Source organism: Calonectris borealis, chromosome 2, assembly GCF_964195595.1.
Source record: "Calonectris borealis chromosome 2, bCalBor7.hap1.2, whole genome shotgun sequence".
Classification (NCBI taxonomy): Eukaryota; Metazoa; Chordata; class Aves; order Procellariiformes; family Procellariidae; genus Calonectris; species Calonectris borealis.
Genome location: NC_134313.1, coordinates 115,444,258 through 115,464,386, shown reverse-complemented (window position 1 = coordinate 115,464,386; position 20,129 = coordinate 115,444,258). Strand labels below are relative to the sequence as shown.

Below are 20,129 nucleotides of genomic sequence, written 5' to 3'. Positions count from 1 at the left end.
CTACGGAGGACAAGAAGCAACCCGCGGGGGCCACCGTGGGGGCCCAGCCCGGGAGTCTAGAAAGCTTCCTCCCCCCGGATGCGGGGCACGAGGGCCACCTTCGTGGAGCATGAGCAGCAGGCACCTAGCCCAAATGGCCCAAAGGAGCCCGGGCAAGGGGCTGTGCTCAGTGCTGCAGAGGCAGGCAAAAACCCCCCGGGGACACTTGCTAGCCCACCGTGGGGGAAAAAAAGCCTTGCTCCCCCCAGCTGCAGGGCACGAGAGGCCATCTTCGTGGTGCATGAGCAGCAGGCAGTAACCTAGCCAAAAGGGACGGGAGGAGCCCTGACAAGTGGTCATGCTCAATGCTGCAGAGGAAGGCAAAAAACCCCCGGGGACCAGTGCCAATCTGCCCCGGGGGAAAATTCCTTCCTGACCCCAGCGCTGGCGATCGGCTACTCCCTGAGCATGTGAGCAAGACCCGCCTCCTCCTCCCACAGGCTGGTCACGCCTCCCAGGAGATGCCCAAGCCCTATTCTCCCTCAACCTGGAGCCACCTCAGGGGCTTCTGAGAGTGGCCACATGCCCCCGGCCTGATTGACCTTGGGGGCAAGAATCCTTCCCACGCCTGACGGGACTCCAGTGGATGCTCCAAAGCTCTGGGACCCCTTGCAACACCTGTGCATCCCATTTCTTATGGCTTCTGCCCCTGGCTCCACGGGGGTTGAGGACGGCGAGCTCCGAGTGCTCCTCAAGAAGGCATTCCCTTGGTCTTGGCACTGCCATCCAGCTGAAAAGGCCCCATAGCCTCGGGCACCTCCACGCGTTGCTGCTTCTCCGCATCTCCTGAAGGGCTTGCGCCGCTTCCCTGAAGGCTGAGGCAGGATTTCCATCCATCAGATGGGCTTTGAAGGTGGCCCTGCCGGGAGCTGGCCTTGCAGCGGAGAACATCCAGCAGCCTCGTCCAGCCTCCGGTCAGCCCCCTCCGAGTAATTCCACCCACTCCTCAAGGACGTCCTCGGATGTCTTCGGGCTGGCCCCGCGGCCAGCTCTGGCAGCGGGACACAGGTCAATGCTCCCTTTTGTCCTGGCCCGGGGCACTGTGACTGCTGCGTTGCCGGGCGGTGGCACTGTGACACGGGGGTGACGGGGCCCCCCATGCGCAGCCCCGCCCACTGCAGCCCTGCCTGCTGTCCCTCCGCCCGGCATCCTTCGGAGGAAGGCCTTTGGGGTGCTGGCCCCGAGGCAGCCCCAGTGCCCAGGAGACCCAGGGGGCTCTCCCTGCCCTTGGGGGCCATGCAGGGGGCCTGGGCCCAGCTGCTGGGCATTCCCGTAAATTCAGCTGTACCTCCACGCTGTGTAAATAAGGGCATTTATACCACAGACAGTCGTTTGGCTGTGGTGATGCCTGAGGTGGAAGAAAGGGTTTTGCTTCCCTCTGCATGAACTTCGCAGAGACATGGAAAGCGTGCGTGATTTCCTCACCATTCCTTACCACTGCATGAAGGGACATCAAGTGGCATTCGCTACTATGCTCTTTATGGTGAGCTCTTTTTCTAGGAAAGAAGTCCTGAACTGTTTTGTGTTCTTGACCGTAGTTTTCCTCCCACTTCAAGAGCGCTTTTCCTTCTTTGGCCTTCACCCTTGATATCTTCTTGAAAGTGATGGCAGCCCTCTCAGCCTTTGTCCCTTCCAGCTGAACTATGCTGTTCTGTTCTTCTTCCTACCTCCTCCTTTCCCTACCAGCACATGCTGAGGAAATCTCTGAGGACATTTCTTCCCAGCCCTGCACTAGCAGAAGGCATTGAATACCCATAAGCATGTCCCAGCCTAGGCATTGCCTCTCTCACGTTGTGGGAAGGAGGCACGTACCTGCTGATGGGGGTGAGAGCTGCGGATCGTCTCGAGAGAATTGGACCATCCGCCCAAATTTGCAAAGAGCGAGTGTGAAGTGCGGTTTTTGAAAGTCTCCTGTGTTCATCCACTTGAGCTGGGTTTCCACAGGAGGGCAAAACCCCACAGCTCTGACCCTAGCGAGCCTCAAAGATCAAGCCCTCGCTCTGAAGCAGGACGTGCTCCTCAACTGAATGGTGCAAACCTTTCTGAGGTGAGCAATACCTGTTCATTTCCCCGTGGATTTTGTTTCTCTCCTTGTACTCATTTTTAGAAATGCCTGATCTGTGTCCCGTGGGAAACCAGGCTAAAATCAAAGAGCCTGAGAACCACAGCACTCCCTCAGAGCGAAGGTCCATCTGGCCCAATACGCTGTCTCCAAAGTGGCCAACCACCCCTGTCTAAAGGAGAGCACAGGAGCAGTGCAAGCCGACTTCTGCCGGGCTCCTGGGGGGCCTCCTAGGCCTCAGTGGCTGGGACCGGCCTCCCCTGCGACCCCCACCCACGCCGCCTCCTGCCCAGGGCCCGGGGGACGTGTCTCAGCTCAGCCTGGGGCCTGCAGGCCCTGCCTGAGCCATGTTGCAGGTGTGCCCGTCTCTGCCCCTGTCCTCTGGACGGGCCTGGGACCTGCGCTGCAGAGAGCTGCTCTCCTGGGCGCAGCCCTCAGGCCTCGGTCAGAGCTTCTCATGCAGAGCTCTAGGCGTGACATAGCGTAACCATGCTGCTCCATTCCCTGCGCTCACCACGAGTCGAGTAACGGGGAGACTGTTATTTGCCTGAAATGCCAGGGGGTTTTCAGCTCCCAAACCACTTTCAAGGACGGGGGTCTGAGCAACCCTATCCACTTGAAGGTGTCTCTGTCCACGGCAGCGGGGTTGGACTAGATGACCTTTAAATGTCCCTTCCAACCCAAACCATTCTATGATTCTGTGACACATATCACAAAGGTTACATGTGGAAACAGGATTTTATTTTATTTATTACTGTGTCAGAGCAAGAGATCTTGCAAAGGAATTCTAATCACAGGAAAAGTAAATGCCCAGACATGTAACACAATAAAGATCTGTAAAATCTAATATTTGTACTGTTAAGAATTTTAGAGTCATGTGTATTTAAATAGCCAAGACAAAATGATAATTCCTCCCCACCCACTTTCGAGTGTCACTGCCTATACCACCCCCCTTGAGGATACAGAAAGCTTAAGAACTCTGATACAGAGCTCTTTTAACTGTATGACATAAAACAAAGCATCAAACAAAACGCTGTGTGATCTGCTCATCTAAAATCACACACCAGCTCTATTATAGCAGACAAGACAAAACAAGGATAAGATGTCACAAAAATATTATACGAGTGTTTTAAGAAGACTGCCATTTTAATAAATTGTCTGAACCAAAGCATATCTTTCAAACAACCGAAAAACTTAGTTGCGATGGAAACTGCGTACTTACCTCTGTACGGTGTTCCAACTGATGTGACGTACGTATTCTTCTCGTAAGTTTTCAGCCGGTCTTCCAGTACATGAATCTAAATAGAGAACAGTCAAAATGATAAATGGTGTTCACAAGCAGCTAAAATAAGCATAATTGAAACAGTTTTCAGCTAAACATCATCTCCTTCTATGAAAGCAAAATACATTTGCTTTTTAAGGAAGGAAAACATGAAAAGTTGTGTTATTAAAAACTGTCCCTAAACTACTTAAGGAAATGTGTGTAGATGTGTATATACACATAAGAATATCTAGCAAATGTTATGCATACATATGTATTTACGTACATATATATACATGTCTATTTTATACACATAAGCATACATAAAAAAGAAAACGTGACAAAATTCATACTTAGCATCAAAAAAGGTTTAGTTCAGAAAAAGAAAAGATCCATAATTTCATGAAGTGCATTGTTCCATTTTTAACTTTGCAAATGTTTTGCTAATCTGTATCACAAGCATCTGGTATTTTCATTCTCAGGGGACAGAGGAGGACTTTGAAAAGTGCACAGATCTTCTGAGAGCAAGTATGAATCAAAACTATTTTACATGTGTATTATTTCCATAGTGCCTGTGCGGATATGTGCTACATCACTTGAAAAGAACAAACCTTTTAATACTGCAAACACAAAGCATCAAACAAGAATACTTTTTACTTGTTCAAACAGCACCCTTACCTGCTCTCTGAATTCCTGCTCTTTCAGTTTTGAATCATTGACTAGTGTTGTCTTCTGTGCAAGCTGTGCCTGAAAGAACAGCCACATATGGAAATCGTCAAGAAACTGCTGTAGATAGATACCTTTTCAATAAACCTCTTTCTCCTTTTAACACACACAAACTTATAAGCAGTATTTCTGCTTTCAAACTGCTGTGAAACAGAACTAGAGAGCAAAATCAATAAAATTTAAGACTTACCTGAAGTTCTGTTATTGTGACCTAGAACAACAACAAAAATTAAATTAAAATGTATGAAAAATACTGCATATATCAAGCACTGGACATGGGTAAAAAAGAAAGAAATATCAATCACCTAGTTCTGATACAGTGTGTTAACTGAGGATGATAAAAATTGAAATGACCAAATCACACATATTTTTATAAAAACAAGTAGTCCCATAAATAGTTTAACTTATTTGTATTGACAGTACATAAAGCTTATATTTAAATTCTCTCATTTGATTCTCATTTGATTATCATAAAAATAACTTCAAGAACTTAGTATTTCCAAATCTTTACAAAATGCATATTGGAGAGGAATGATAATTGAATGAGTATGAAGCACATGCCAGAAAACCCTAGCTACTACTAATACTATTCACAATATTGTATCTTTTTCTTTAATTCTCCAAGTTGCATGTGGAAATGTGAACATTTATCTGAAAATAGCTTCAGCATAAGAGCTTCATGAGCTCTACATCTTGCAAAGATAGCAATGTTTATCAAGTACAGAAACAATTCTAAGCTGAAATTTCTATCTTTCAATGTTTCAACTCTAAGGAAAATAATGCTTTCGTAGGATATAACTCAAGGTTGTAAAATCATTTTAACATCAAATAATTTGTTTGGGGTTTTTTGTATTTGGTTGGTTGGTTTTTTTTGTTTTGGAGGTGTTTTTTTTTTTTTTTTTTTTTTTTTTTTACAGTAACCTAAACCTTATCACAGAAGTGGTACATACTACTTGTTTCTTTCCGAGCCTCTTTGGAATTGTGTTGAAAAGGAAAGCTGTTCCCCATCTCTGTAGGTTCATAAAACCTGTGGGTTTTCCTACACGCCAGAAACAAAATATAGGGGAAAATCATTCCTCTATGGATCTCAAACCTATAAGTGCAATTCTTACTTCTGAAGAGCTCAATCATCTGACCAGACATTTATTTTCTCATGAGGAGAGACAATTTCTGATATTTTTACAACTGTTTATCACAGTCAGACAAATATTGTTCAAACGTATAGTTACGCTTCATGTCAAAGTGGATACGTTATGTGTGATGTTTGGCCTAGACTGACAACAAGCAGCACAGGAAACTTTATAAAAACAAACTTCTGTGTGTTCGGAGACTCCCAACTTTAGACAACAAATGAATCAATTGCCCACAAAAAGCTGCTTCCAGTCAACATAAGACTTCTGAGCTGTTTTACTACTAATGCTGAAGGAAAAAAAAAACCAAACAAAACAGAGTAATGTTACAAAGCAACAAAATAAAAAAGAAATAAGGTGAGACAAAAGATACCATGGCAAATAGAAGATGACAGAGTTCATCTGAATGCACATGTGAAGTTCAGATGTGGATTTGTACACTTCTGCTCAGGTATGTGGACAAGATCCACAGGCCCTGTCCAATTTTCTCACATAGCTCTGTAATGCTGCACATACATGCTATTGTATCAGTTGCAAATATATGCTATTGTACCAGGTAATAGCAAAATTAGTTTCCTGCAGACATATCGAGGACAGGCAATGGACAAATTAAGACAGGTAAGAATTAAGAACAACAACAACTCTTAATTTCTAAGGAGGAAAAAAGAAAACTACCTCCTGACCCCAGAACAGACTGTGTCAAAGAGTGAGAATCCAATCCTGAAATACTGATAAAACAAGCCCACTTACTCACAGCACTCTAAATATTTGAGCTTCAACTGGACTAGATGATGTACCAGGAGCTATTTGCACATTCAATAGCATAATCTGACTATTAGAATAGTTATGTTGTTTTGAGATGAAGTCTCATTGTGAATGGTATGAAACACAAAATTCACATTCAGTTAAATCAGAGCTATGCAAAAGAAAGCTTGTGAACAATTTGCTAAATTCGAATTCGGTTAGAATTCTCAAAATTACTGAAGAAAGCTTGATGCCTGTACGTCAGAGAAATCACAGATATTTAACTGCCTTACACTCACCAAAAAATCCCATTCTTATTTTGCAAGCACTTCGAACCTGGATGCTTTAACTGTACTTAAGTACACGCACTACCACACAACCTGGTTTTCCTCCCCTCCAAATGAGACATGATTTATCCTTTAAACCAAAGCTATTTACCAGCAATGGAGTTCTCTCAACTGGTTTATACCTGCCACAGATGGAACAACTCCTTTGAGTTTCTCCAAAGTCTGCCATGGAAACTCCAAGGAGTGGAGAATCGTGGACAAGATTCCAAAGACAGGCAAAATTAGCTGTTTATTTTGTTTATTGTAACCAGATTCATCTTACATAGAGATGTAATATTTGCAATATTCAAATATTTACAGCTCTATGCTACCATTGCAAATCTGTGCGATGCATTTCTGGAAAGAATTGAGAAATACATGAAATACCGTTGCTGGTATATAGATTTGATATAACTTTCATGTCCTATTGGTGAATATGTAATCCCGAAGATGCATGTATAATATGATGCTAAATGACTGCCTGTATTTATAGTGACTTCTCTAACAAAGTAAGTAGTGAAACAGTTAACGAAGAAGTCCTAAAAATAAAGTACTCTTCATACTTTTCAAAATCATGTTTTAGGGCTTAGGAGTCTCTTAAAGAAGCTTCCTCCAGATAATAAGATTATATAAGATTATCATCAGTGGGCGGAGAAGGGTTGATTAAGAATACAAGGCAGTCTGATACAAATATTTTCTGTTATCAAACAACACTCACATCATGGAATAGTTAATAAAAGTAATATAAAGGGTGTTGTAAGCAAGTGCAAGGCCGAAGGGACAAACACTAGGACAGTGAGGTAATTTGTACTGTAAGTTTGTAGTGTCAAATAAATATATTTAGTATCCCCATTGCTGCCTGCTGTCAAAATGAAAAATTTAAAAATAAGGTTAATATGAATTCTCATCAATTCTCAACATATATGACAACACCTCATATACTTTTCCTCTTCTCAGTGTAATAATAACTAGTAATATTTTCATCAAAGAATTCCTCAAACTAAAATGTGGTCTCAAAAAGACAAAAGCATGCAGTCTTCTTTCAATGAACACCTCTCTGTCCATAATTGATATATTCAAGGCACTATTTCAGAGCCCTCTGGAATTTGAATTTTAAAAAAATCACACTAAAAATGACCCAATGTGATTTCCTTTCCTTCTAAAGGACTTCCAGTAAAATCAACATAAAAAACACACGTAGGGGGCAAAAAAACCCACCTTAAAAATCACAACACAACTGGACTTTTTAACATACCATAAAAAAGGTAGTACCAAATACTGCAGATTCTAAAGAGGTTCTCTTTTGAAGCACTTAACATCTAAAAGAATAGAAACTGTATTGGAAAGTGAAGGCCAGATATAGAAATAAAATACAATTGAGAGCAAACTACAGAATTTTATGCAGACTAAGCATTTCACATCTAAAGATATAAAAATAAATGTTAGTGCCAGCTCACTTTTTCACTGTTCCAACGTTCCTCTTCTGCCATCCTTTGTTTGTATTCCTTTTGCAAGTCTTCTAGCTGTGCCTGCAACTCATGAACTTTTGCTGTCATCTCTTCTTCACGAGCCTTCAAAATACAGGAAAAAAAATTACTTATACTTAAATTAATCATCTAACCACTCAAAACCTGAACTACAGTGGACAGAAAGCAATCAACAAAAGAGTTATGCTCTACACGGGAACAATATGCTTGAAATTCAGTATAAAGGCTAGTTACACTACAGGACTACAGAAAAGAGCAAGAAACAAACATAAGAGCTTAACAAGATTTTGCAGGCCTTCAACAATTAAGATTACAGTTAGGATTACAGTTAGTTTTTTGAAAATTACAAAAAAAGAGCTATTTCTATTGGGCACTAAAACAGCATTCGAGTATAATCCAGTAAGTCTATTACTGGAGAGATTCTGCTTGCTTATATGACCTTCATAAAAGGGACACATGATGATACAGAGTTACTTCCTATACTCTGGAAGTGACAAGGACTTAAATCCTTTCCTCACTCACTCGCACAAAGATGTTCCTAAAGCAGTTTTAAGCACATTTTCAGGAACAACGACTTCCCGTTCACAAGGGTTTGGAGGGCACTGTGCAGTGTGGAGTAAAGAAGCAGTGACAAGAATGGTAGGGAGGAAATGAACTTTTCCTGTATGTTTTACGAGAGTGTGAAGAGTACATTAATAGGAGAAAAATACGATCCTAGCAAGTTAATCCACCTATATGACACTTTGCAAAAAGAAGTATTTTTAAAAATTGTGTCCCCTCGGGCCTTTCTGTGAGGTAACATGTTAGGGAGCTTGTAAAACAGCACTCCAAAGTGCACTGCTGAATTAAACTAAAACTCTAGCTTCACTCATGCTAACCGCTCAGGGCAGTGAGCTGCCTGCTCTGCTATGCAGTAGTATTTCAGATTGGATTAGTACAATTAATCAACTGTTATCAAGAACAGAACTGCTGATCAAAATTTTGTTCCATTCAAAATCTCAGGAGTACAAACTATAGTGATACAGAATATTCACTGGAAAAGTAAGTGCAGAACTAGAAAGCTGGTCCATAAGTAAAAAAAGAATTATTTCCCTGTAAGGCCACTTTTTAATGTGTTCCTTGCACCCTATTTAAGAATAAAACACCCTCCCCATGCAGCCCCTTGGCCCAAAACCACCACCAAAAAGAAACAAAACAAACTCCCCCCCAAAAAAAACAAAACCTAGTGAATGGGAAGTCACAGTACCCAAGCAAGTTTTACGGCCTAGAAGTTTTAAGAATATCCACTTTCGATAAAAACCTTGCTCAAACACCAGGACCTCCAAACACTGTTATTTTTTATTCATTCACATGATTTTTCTATGCCCTCAAAAATACATCAACAATTAACATTTTCTGAGATTTTTTTTATAGATGGTTATACTCCTCTAGTTAAAACCCCTCAATACCTGGCATATTCAGTTGCTTCTATTTTCACTTGTTTGGGGTTTTTTGTGGGGTTCTTGTGGAGGGGGAGAGCGGGGGGGGGGGGGATGGTGGTGGTTGTTTTGGTTTTTTTGAGGTTTTGTTACATCAATAATCTAAAATCTTACAATTTCTAGACTACTGTTCACTGAAATAAATCAAAATTGCATGCACGTCATTCGTAGTCATAGAAGCTAGTTGAAATGCAGAAAGGAAATTCAACTCAAAATGATGAATGAGACTTCTGTAAAAGGGATCTACCTGTGAGCCACTGTTTTTGTAAACCCCTGAATAGAGATTGTAATTTAAATTTCAAAATAATTAGAGATCACGTGGGGTTCCAACATGCTACAGAATCTGTATTTACAGTAAGAACTTATTGTTCTATACAGCACCTCTCAATCCATACTCTAAATCCAAATAGCATGCAGTTTATTTTCAATTACAGTTATAGAGTAAGACTTCAATAAAGTCATAATTTCCCAAATCTTAACCACAAGGCCTACCCTGTATTCGCATGGGAGTCATTACGACAAATGAAAGAATGCACACCTGAAGTTAGGTATTTTATTTTTAGCTCATAGATAGGCTTAAAATAAGCTAGCTGGAGCACAACATTCAATTTTTCTCTAATCATATACTTTAGTGGAAGAAAAAAGACTTAGGTCTCAAATTACAGGCTACGCTGATTTACAAGTCCTTTAATTAGGGAGACTTTCATTAAATCTTATGTGATAAAAGTTTTATGAAAGATAAGAAAACACCAGATAAAGCAAGAGAAGTACCAGGGGAGCACTTCACAAAGAAATCATATTAAGTTTAACAGACTGAATGATTCCTGCTCGTCTTTAAGGATATATACTCAAATCAAGTTAGACTAATTTTTAGCATCATTAACCATGTTTAAAATGCAACAAAGAGCTACAAAGTTATATAAGCAAAATTCATTCTTGCAGTTGGCATTATTTTTGCTTCATCTTCTTACCATTTATGACAGAGACAAACCTCTGCATAAATGTCTTGATGCGAAATTTCTCAAACCTGTCATGAGCAAAGTCAGGTATAAGTGGGGTAATAACCCGTAACTTTAGGCTAAATTGAGAAAACCTATACATCTGCTAATGTATATGTTCCTATTTCTATCAGAGATCTCCATGAATATGACATACACTCAATTTAACAGAAATATTTCTTAACTTTTGAGATGCCTGCAATACTTTTTCAGGAAAAAAGGTAACAAATTCTCTAAACTTTTTTTTTTTTCCTTCCCTGAAATATCAGAAACAAAACACTCACACATATACCATTACCTAAAAAAGAAATATGTACTCTGAAATTTAAAATATCAAACTACAGCTTACTGCAGTTCCAGGCAACTGTCATTGCCATCATCAATGAGATGCAAAAAACAACAGTGTTCATGTCCTCCAATTGCACAGAAGTCAAATTAGCGCAAACCTTCAAGATCATACATTGTGTACAGCAGGCATGTTTCTGACATATGTACAGACTGAATGCATCAGAAAACAGAGAGGAATTACATCTGTATACTTCAAATCACAGACTATTTGGGCCTGTAAAATAAGGACCTGAATGGCAACACACTGCACATTCAGGTAAGAGAAATATAAATCCTCCAGAAATGCAGAATTTAGACCTATGGTACAAAAAAAAATAATCTCAATTGTTTTATAACATGCCATTTTTCTAAATTAGGAAACAAAAGAAAGGGACTCTAGATTTAAACCCCTGCCATCTCCATCCAACTTGCTAGAAGTTAAAAAATCAGAGTGGAACACACCAACTGGTCTACAAGATTGAAATTTTTAGTATTAAACCCTCAGTCATGCTCAGTACATAGCTCTTTGGGCTGGTAACTCAGCATAAACAAACAGAAGTTCACTTACATTTATTACTACTGGCTCTATTCAAGGGACATTCTTTTTTATTAAATTATTTGTGCAAACAGGATTAAGATTAGCAAAATTAAAGCCTGCATCCCAATATGATGTACAGTCTAGCACTGAAAACCATTTAATCTTTTGTTGTCATACCTGTGGGGCTGGGACAACTTACTTGGCTAAAACAGGAGGCATCCTTAGAAGGTAAAATATCTTTAGACTGATGTTGGCTGCCAACTTCTGGTTGAAATGTTACTAGAGGAAAACTATGTTTTTCTAGAAATATCATGCCGACAAACTGTTCACTTATAAGTAAAAATGAAAGCTTTACTAGCATAAGACCTATGCAAACAGACTGCACCCTCCATAGAATAGAACCTTACTTTAAGGGCTATGGTACCAACCTGGACACAGCATCAGAGAAAGGAGCTAGAAAGTGAGGCTAACCCATAAACACTGTATTTAAATCCTTAAAAGAAACAACACACCACCACAACTCTAGTAAAGCTTCAATTTAACTCACTCACTTTCCTCATTTCAATCTGGAACACAAACCGCTCAAGGACAGAAGGACCTAACCGTATAATTTGTAATGAATGACTAGAGCTGGGGCTTAATTTTTCGTGTTCTTTCACGTTCATAAAACACAGAAATAACCATTCTAATTGCAAGCTAGATCACCACACATATCAAGTGTAATTCAAGCATTAAGATCTTCACTAGAAAGGATTATAGCTTTTCTGTCTAGTTATGCAATGAAAAAAGGGGAAGAGTAATTCTGAAATGTATGTAGTCATATCACTTTTCAGAAAGATACCTCAAGGATTTCTTCATATTTTTTCACAGTTCTTTTCAGATCATCTTCTTTTTCAGCGATTTTTTTATGCAACTGTGTTGTCTCTATGTGATGATTTTCTATCAATTCAGTTTCTACCTCCTGGGCTTTACCTATTAAAAAAATATTTATTTTGTTAAATTATGTCACAACAGTATTAGAAAAAGCTTAAAGACAACTGTGGAAGGCACCTGTAAGGGAAACTTGTCAAGAAAATTCATTTCTCCACATTGTCAGTGATAATTATGTCACTTGATCCTAATATGTATAAAGTTTGTTGCCTGCAGTTTTTCGGAGCAATTTTTTCTACCTTTTCTCTAAAAGTTAAGATCACAACCAATATTTATCAACTAATTCTATCTCCTACTCTGATCTAGAGAGTAACTGAAACATCTGCAAATCTTCAGAAATTCCTCAGTAGGGGTACTTCCAGTAACTGTGGAGTCAAAAGGTAACTTTCCACTCACTTCTCCAACCTCCAACTTACACTATGGTGGCAAAAGATGGACAAAGAGAAGCTGAAATATGCTGTAGTCTAGTTATAACCAGATGGTATAGCAATCAGACATCATATCCAGTTGGTACCTGTTAGTAGTTACAGTGAATGAAGTCTGCAAGACACAGCTAAGAAAATGCAATTCTGATTCCCAGATGGATCTGAGTTTCTCTAAAAGCCATCCTTCAGTGCCATATATTCAACGATGGAGTGTTAAAGGTGTTTACTGCTGAAGCCAAAGTAGTATTACAATGAAAACTTACCAATATGCTTTCACCTCTAAAACCTTATTCTCCTTTTTTTTTTTTCTTTTTCTTTTGTACATATGATAAAAAGGTAAGTACCTATAGCTACCATGGGTAACTCTTGCCATGACAGATGCAAACAGAGTGTTAGATCAAAGATCCATTCTGCAGGGTAAGGAAGAACAGCTATATATGTGTTTTCCTAATTGTGCTACAATTAACACTTATATGTTATTTCCTGAGCAAGAGAAGTTATTTGCCCGAGTTCTCTAGGCAGTCATAAAACACATTTTGTCTTTATCAGAGTCCCAGGTAAAACCCCCTCCCCAAAACATCTGAAGATTTGGTTTTCTGGCTATTTTACTGATTACAGTTATATTAGTACTTCACTTACTGATCGTCTCTTTTACTGCTGTTTCCAATTCTCTTTCTTTTTGAGCCAGCTGAGTATTGAACTCTCTCATTAACTGCTTTAAGGTGGAGTTGTGCTTTAACTCAATGTCTTCTTGTTCACATCTATGCAAAAATGTCAAAAAAATACAGTGAGGAAATAAAATGTTTAAAGAGAGTGTGAGAACAGTTTAGCAAGGTAGGAGATCTGGGAATTTCTCCAAAACTATTTTAGAATGGGATGGTTTTGAATTATATGAATTCTGTGGGATTCAGGGAGGCTTTTTGTTCTCTTCCTATTGAATTCACCTGGAAGGCGTAGGTGTTTCATTTAAAAAACAACCCAGAATTGAACCCTTCCAGAGATACGGAGTCTTTGCTGAGGAAGATGAAGAACTGGAAGTAAAGAATGTGCCACATAAAAGCAGAATTTTTAGGGAATTCCTTGCTTGAGAAACCGTTAAGAGGGCTGAGCAGTATACCACATTTTTGTGCAGTACATATGAACAATTCTTGATATCATTTGAACATGAAGCTCTAGGTACTAAGTTTTAATAAACTTTGTTTCCTGTTTGAGGAAGATAGAACTACATTTTATGTTCTGGCAATGCTGAAAATGACCATCACTAAAACAAATGAAAAGCGGTATTACGTTGCCAAAAGACAAACCACTTTTTAAACTGATGACTCAAATAGTGTTTTATGTGTTCATGAAGTGCTACTTTCAAGTAGTGCTACTTTCAAGTAGCTCTTTTCTTGCTATTTCTCTAAGTCTATTTAGAAAAACGACATAAAAATACCAGTCATTACTTCAACTTTACAAATTCAGCTTTAAAAAAGTATTCTTGAGGTTTTAGTGGTTAAAGATAAAGCAAAGAAATGGTAACAAGAGCAGGAACAAAGAATTTACCTGATTTTCTGCTCCATTTCTTCTAAGGACTCCTTCTTTATTATGTCAAGTTCCTGCTGATGTTCTTTTCGCAGAGTACGTAAGTCTTTTTGAAGATTATTCACTTCTTTGCGCAGTTTTTGTTTCTCCCTTTCAGTCTCTTCCAGTTTAGTCTGCAAGTCCTTCTGCTGGTTCTGCATATCACCTAGTAACTTCGGCAGCTCCAAACCAGATTTAGCCTTTTCTTCAGCGTTTTCCTCAAAAGCTTTCACACTGTCATTTCTTTCATCTAACTGTTGCTGTAAACTTTTTAGCTTTTCTTCATATCTCAAACTCATATTTTCCATTTCAATCTTATGCACTTCATTTTCCTTCTCTAGATTATTTTCCAACTCTTTTATCTTCTGTTCTAAAGACTGCCTGCCTGCCTCCTTCTCCTGCAATTTTTTCTGGAAGTCTTCAATTACATTCTCCATATCAAGATGTTTTTGTTCTTTAGCTTTTAATTCTTCCCTACTGCTTGCTAAATCACCACCACAACGAGCATGCTCATCCGCTAACAATGAGTATTTTTTGGTTTGCTCCTCAAGTTCTTTCCTGAGGCTTTCAGTCCTACTCTGCTCCTCCTGATGGCTCTTCTCAACACATTCTAGTTTTTTAAGGAGTTCTTCCTGTTTGTTTTGCAGTTCTAGATGAGAGTCATTACTCTCTCGTTGTTCTTTTTCATACTTCTGCAACAATTCATCTTTTTCAGTTAAGCCCTTCTGTAACACGTGCATTTTCTCTTCATATGTCTGTTGCACACTCTCAAGCATGTTATTTTTCTCTTGTTCTATAGCAGCTTTTACGCTCTCTACTTTTTGCAGCATTTCTTTCTCTAATTCTCTGGAATCTCTTGACGACTTAATTTTTTCTTCTAAGGACACAATTTTGGCCTCCCTCTCCTGCATTTTTTGTTCCAAGTCTCTTACCTGATTTTCTTTTTCTTGCTTAACTTGCTGTTCCTTTTCTTCCATCTGAGACATCAATTGCTTTTTAATAGAACCGATTTTTTGCTCTGCCTTCTTTTTCAGATCTGCCAGCTTAGTGCTGTTCTCTGCATTCAGTCTCTCTTCTAATTCTTTTAGTTCTTCCTCTTTGCTTTTAAGTATCGCTGACTTCATTTGATCAAATTCCCTCTCCTTTGCTTCAAATTCAGCTGTCAGTGAACCTATTTGCTTCTCAAGATTAAGCACTTTTTCTTCAGCCTCCTTAAATCTATTGTCCTTTTCAAAAGCCACCTTCTCTGCCTGCTGGAGTTGCCAAGCTATCTCTTTTTGCTCTGTATCTTTTTGTTCACTGTACTTTTTAAGTTCCTCCATCAAGGAATCATTTTCTGAAGTTTTCTGAGCAATGTGTTCTTCTAGTTCAGCAATTCTTGCTGCTTGGTTTTTTAACTTTGCACTTAACTCACTTTCTTGCTTTTCCCTCCTGTTTTGCTTTTGTTCCAATTCACTTTTTAAACTACTGAGATTCTTGCTTTGTTTAGTCAGCTGCTCCTTCAGTTTATTTAGCTCTTCATCTTTTTTATTGGCTTCAGTATTGCTTAATTCAAGTTTGCTCTGCAAATCTTTAATAGTATCATGATTTTGTGTAAACCTGGTTTGGGCTTTCATCTTCCACTCTGACAGCTTGGCCGTGCAATGATCTACCTGCTCAAGAGCTGATGCTTTTTCTTGACTCAGCATCTCAACTCTGGACGATAACTCCTGTACCTGGTTTAACAACTGTAACCGATCCTCTTGATGTTCCTTGCTTAACAGAGACATGGCTGCTTCCTTCTCCGTTAAACTTATCGTGCTTTCAAGTCTAACATTAAGGTCATTAATTGTTTTGTTGAGAGCAGAGATCTCAGATTCTTTTTCCTGGAGTTCCTCCCTCATTGAGGTGACAGCATTGATATTTTCAGATAGCTCTTTCCTCAGCTGTGTTATGCAAGTTTCTTTTTCTGATGCTGCTTGCTGCTGATGCCCTCCCTCTTTTTGCAATTGTTCCTTTTCTGTTACAAGTCCTTCAATGTCAGCCCTCATGGACATAATTAAGTTGTCCTTCTCTTGCAGCTGTTGCATTGACTTTTGCAAAGAAGCACTTGCAGCAGAATGATGCTCTGTTACTTCTCTAAGTTGAGCTTCTAGTTCAGGAATCTTACTCGTTTTAATTAATACTGTTTCTTTAACTTTTGCAGTTCGGCGCTCGCAATCTGCAATTTTGCATGTTACTATGCCAATTTTTTCATTACATTTTTCAATTAATTCATTGCTTTTTGTTTGCAATAAAGCTTCAGCATTCTTCCAATAAGCATCTAACTGGGCTACAAGTTCTCCTGACCGCCGTTTAAACTCTGTTTCTTTTAGCTGAATTGCCTCTATTTTTTTCTCATAATTTTCATGATCTTTATACTGAGAAGACTGCACAGTTTGGAGTTTCTCTTCAAGTGTTTTCAGTGTATCAGCCAGCTCGGTAATTTTGGCTTTGTCCTTTTCTTCAACTGCTTTCTGTTTACTGAGCTGTTCCTGAAGTCCTGACTGCTCTTTCAGGGACTGATTAAGATCACTTTCCAATTTTTTCAACTGTGTTTTCAGGTCACTTTCCTTATCTGACAAAACATTCACCTTAGCCGCTGACTGCCTTAGTTGTTCTTGCAACTCCTTCAGGGACTCCTCCCTTTTCACCTGTTCTTCCTTCAGTCGGGTTATCTCTGTTCTGGAGCCCTCCTTCTCAGCACTGAAGGTGGCAAGTTTCTGTTTCAGGTCTCCAACTTCCTGCTCTTTCTCTTGCAGTTCCATTTCATGTTTTTCCTGGAGCTCTTCAACCTGCTGATTGAGTTTCTTTTCCCAACTCTGGGTAATTTCTTCCAACTCCCTCCTATGAGCCTCAGCAAGACTCTCTAGTTGCTCTTTCTGATTAGATTCCAGTTTTGACACGGCATCATTGATTCCGGCTGAGCTGGCATGTGCCATTTCCAACATTTTAGCATTGAATTCGCTCTCTTTCTGACTGAACTCCAACTGCTTGTTTTCAAGCTCTTTTTTTAGTTTAGCTTCCTGCTCAGCAAGTTTCTTTTTGAAAGTTTCCTGCATATCTTTTGATTTCTGTTTGATTTTCTCCATTTTGTTCTCCTGACGTTTCAGTTTACTATCATATTCTCCTTGTAAAGCACTAATTCTCTCCTCTGCGGCAAACAGTTTCTGTTTAAGCTCTTCCACTTGCTTGTTTTGTAACTTCATGTGTTCAATTTCATTTTCCTTCTCAGTTAGACTTGTCTTTGCCTCATCCGCCTCTCTTCGTAGATCCTTCAGTTGACATTCATATTGTTGTGTAAGAGAGGTTACTTTTTGTGTATTTTCATTGCTTTGCTCTTGCAAATGCTGCTTCAGGTCACGTACCTGAGAGACGTATGCCTCTAACTCATTCTTGACTTCATTCAGCTGGGATTCAGTTCTTTCTAGCCGCTCACTAAGTTGCAATTTTTCACCTTCAAGATCTGTCAGCTTTTGCTGCAGCTTTGCTAATTCCTCTTCATAAATCTTTGCCTGCTCATTAGAAGTACTCTGATGAGACTCTGAAAGCTCCTCTAGCTTTGCAGACACCTGGACAAGTTCAGCTTCAGATCTTTCTGCAGATTCCTTTAGTTTCTGTTCATGTGCTTTTAGTTCCTCCAGATGTCTGTCTTTCTCCTCCAATGACTGCTTGAGTTTGTTGAGTTCCTCTTTAAGTATCTTCTCAACACCTTGAATAGACATTTCATGCTCTTTTAACATCATTTCAACCTCTTTGTTGTGCCGTTTCCTCTCTTCTTCCAACTTTCCTTCCAATTCTTGCTTTGCTTCACACACTTTACTATTCAATTCTGAGAGCTCTTGTTCTAAATCATGACGTATTTTTAGTGCTTCTGATAGCTCAGAAGACAGTGCTTCTAATTCTGTTTGTTTCACATCAAGTTTTTCTAATGTTTTTTCATTCATCTCTTCTATGTGTGCACGGAAAACTGTTTCTTTCTCTTTCAGAATGGTATCTATCTCTTGTTCTTGTTTCTCTCTCATTTTTTCTATTTCAGTTACTTGTTGCTGCTTTAAGATTTGGAGTTTTTCAGTCCACAGCTTTTCCTGCTGCTGTTTCACATTCTCCAATTCCTCCTTGTGTTTTTCAACTATATCATTGATTTCCTTATTGTGCTGCTTTTTTTCAGACTCCATCAGAGTACTTAATTCCTCTGATTGCTTTCTGTCATCTTGCGAATACTTTGCAAGGGAGCTTTCCAGTTCAAGAATCCTCTGTTAGAGAATACAGTTTTAAAAGAATATCAATATTCAAAAGGTAACAAGTTGATTAAATTTTAAAAAAATCTCACCAGGTTCACGTAACTACAAGTCACTTATTCCTTTATTTTTAGTGTATATCAACCGTTTATATAAGCTTTTCATTCATCTATAGTTTGTTCTCAACTTTGCTTCCATTATGGTGAGTTAGTTATTTAACAAAAATTTTTCTGTTTCACTGCAGTGAAAATAGATACAATAAAAACTTGGAAAGAATTTAACTAATTCAAACAAAATAATTCACATGATATTTATGAGAGATATGTTCACATTTTCTTATTAAGCTAAAGTACCAATACATAGGATGAAAGATATCAGAGTCTACATGAGTATTATGGAGCTTTGTACATATCTACTGATATATCTTAATTCCACCTCTCATGGAAATGCTGCTGTAAGTTAAAACGCTTCTATAGGCAAAACTTCCAAACTAATGTTTGGGAGTGGTGGAATAATGTACAAACTTGCATCAGCAGATAATACAATCCTACCCATTATATAAAGCAAAGGACACTTCAAATATTTAAGCAAATTTTTTACTTACACAAAGTACCCTTATAAGTGTTGTATGGTAGCAGTACCCAGAAGTTAAACAGTTTAAAGTCTAACTCTCCTGTATAACATACACAAAAATTATGTAGATGGATACAAATTCATATACCACACCATGATATAAACAGAATGCATTTCTGTATTTTGCCATCTAATCTTGCAAAAAAACTAGGGGCTGCAGCATACCATGACAATACATTAAATTTGTCACTACAAGAAGCATTGTAGGATTAAAACAACTCAACTGCAATGAATCCACACTATTTGTAAATCTGTCACAGTTAAATATATACTGAAAGGAATTTTTGTAAACATTTACCCTTTTGGAATCTTTACTCACAGTTCTAAAAGTCTCTACTTCTTGATGCATCTTCTGAACTTTCTTGTCACACTCTGACTGTATCGCTTTCTTCTGCAGCTCTGATTCTTCTAAGGCTAGGGATTCTTGCTGCTCTTGTTCTTGAAGGGTTTTTAAACACTCACTCTGATTTTTTTCCTGTATCAAAAATTATGATTAGAACAATAAATATAGTCATCACACCTTCAACTAATCACCTGTATTCTCTCCACACACACAAACAGTTTGTATTTCATTTGTGAAAACAACATTGTTATAAGTCACTTCCATTTTCTCTTCTTGGGAACCATTTGTCTTCTACTTCTCTTTGTACGAAAAACATAATGCAATCCAGCCTTTCATTTTGGTTTGTTTACCACAATTGAGAGTAACACCTTAGAGAAATAAAGGTCTGTCCTCACTTGATTCCACTGCTAATGTATTTTTAAGCTTCTATTTCCTTATAATTAAAAAAAACCGTTGAGAAACAGGTAGAAAAATATAGTCAGGAAGGGACTGTCAAAGTCCCTCAGTCCTAGTCACCAACCATCATGGAAGAGCACAAAAGAGAATCTACTGTTTGTTACGTAAAATTACGTGATGATCTAAAGTGGATTACAGTTTATAAAAAAGAGCAAAGAATCCCAATGACTCCTCCCAGCCTGACCTAGAAGAAAATTCTTTTCTGAGGTCAAACACTTTGAATAGTTAAGCCTGTTCACATAACACAACGCAACCAGACGTAATGATACCAACACTTTTCAAATAACAGGTTCATTCTTTGTACCTCTTTTACTCTAGTGCTGTGGCTAATCGCCAATGATCCAGAGGAAGAAATTAAAAAACCCAAGTCTAACAAAAAGAGTTTTCAAAAAAAGAAGTCTTTC

General features: G+C 38.9%; 1 protein-coding gene across 23 annotated transcripts in view; it reads right to left on the bottom strand.

Moving 5' to 3' along the window:
- The window catches only part of GOLGA4 (golgin A4), a 77,719-nt gene that overhangs the window by 15,436 nt on the left and 42,154 nt on the right, over positions 1-20,129 (bottom strand). For 10 of the 23 annotated variants that reach the window (XR_012672577.1, XM_075143005.1, XM_075143017.1 and 7 more), the window contains 8 exons: positions 19,225-19,401; positions 14,017-18,308; positions 13,111-13,232; positions 11,958-12,088; positions 7,746-7,859; positions 4,279-4,299; positions 4,041-4,109; positions 3,324-3,399 (listed from right to left, as the gene is read on the bottom strand). Coding sequence is in view for 22 of the 23 variants with exons in the window: in XM_075143005.1 (XP_074999106.1) it covers positions 3,324-3,399; positions 4,041-4,109; positions 4,279-4,299; positions 7,746-7,859; positions 11,958-12,088; positions 13,111-13,232; positions 14,017-18,308; positions 19,225-19,401 (5,002 nt within the window). In the remaining variant the exon portion in view is untranslated. Of the gene's footprint in view, positions 1-3,323; positions 3,400-4,040; positions 4,110-4,278; positions 4,300-7,745; positions 7,860-11,957; positions 12,089-13,110; positions 13,233-14,016; positions 18,309-19,224; positions 19,402-20,129 lie in introns of those variants that run through there. The other 13 variants (XM_075143008.1, XM_075143018.1, XM_075143013.1 and 10 more) reach the window with 4 other exon arrangements.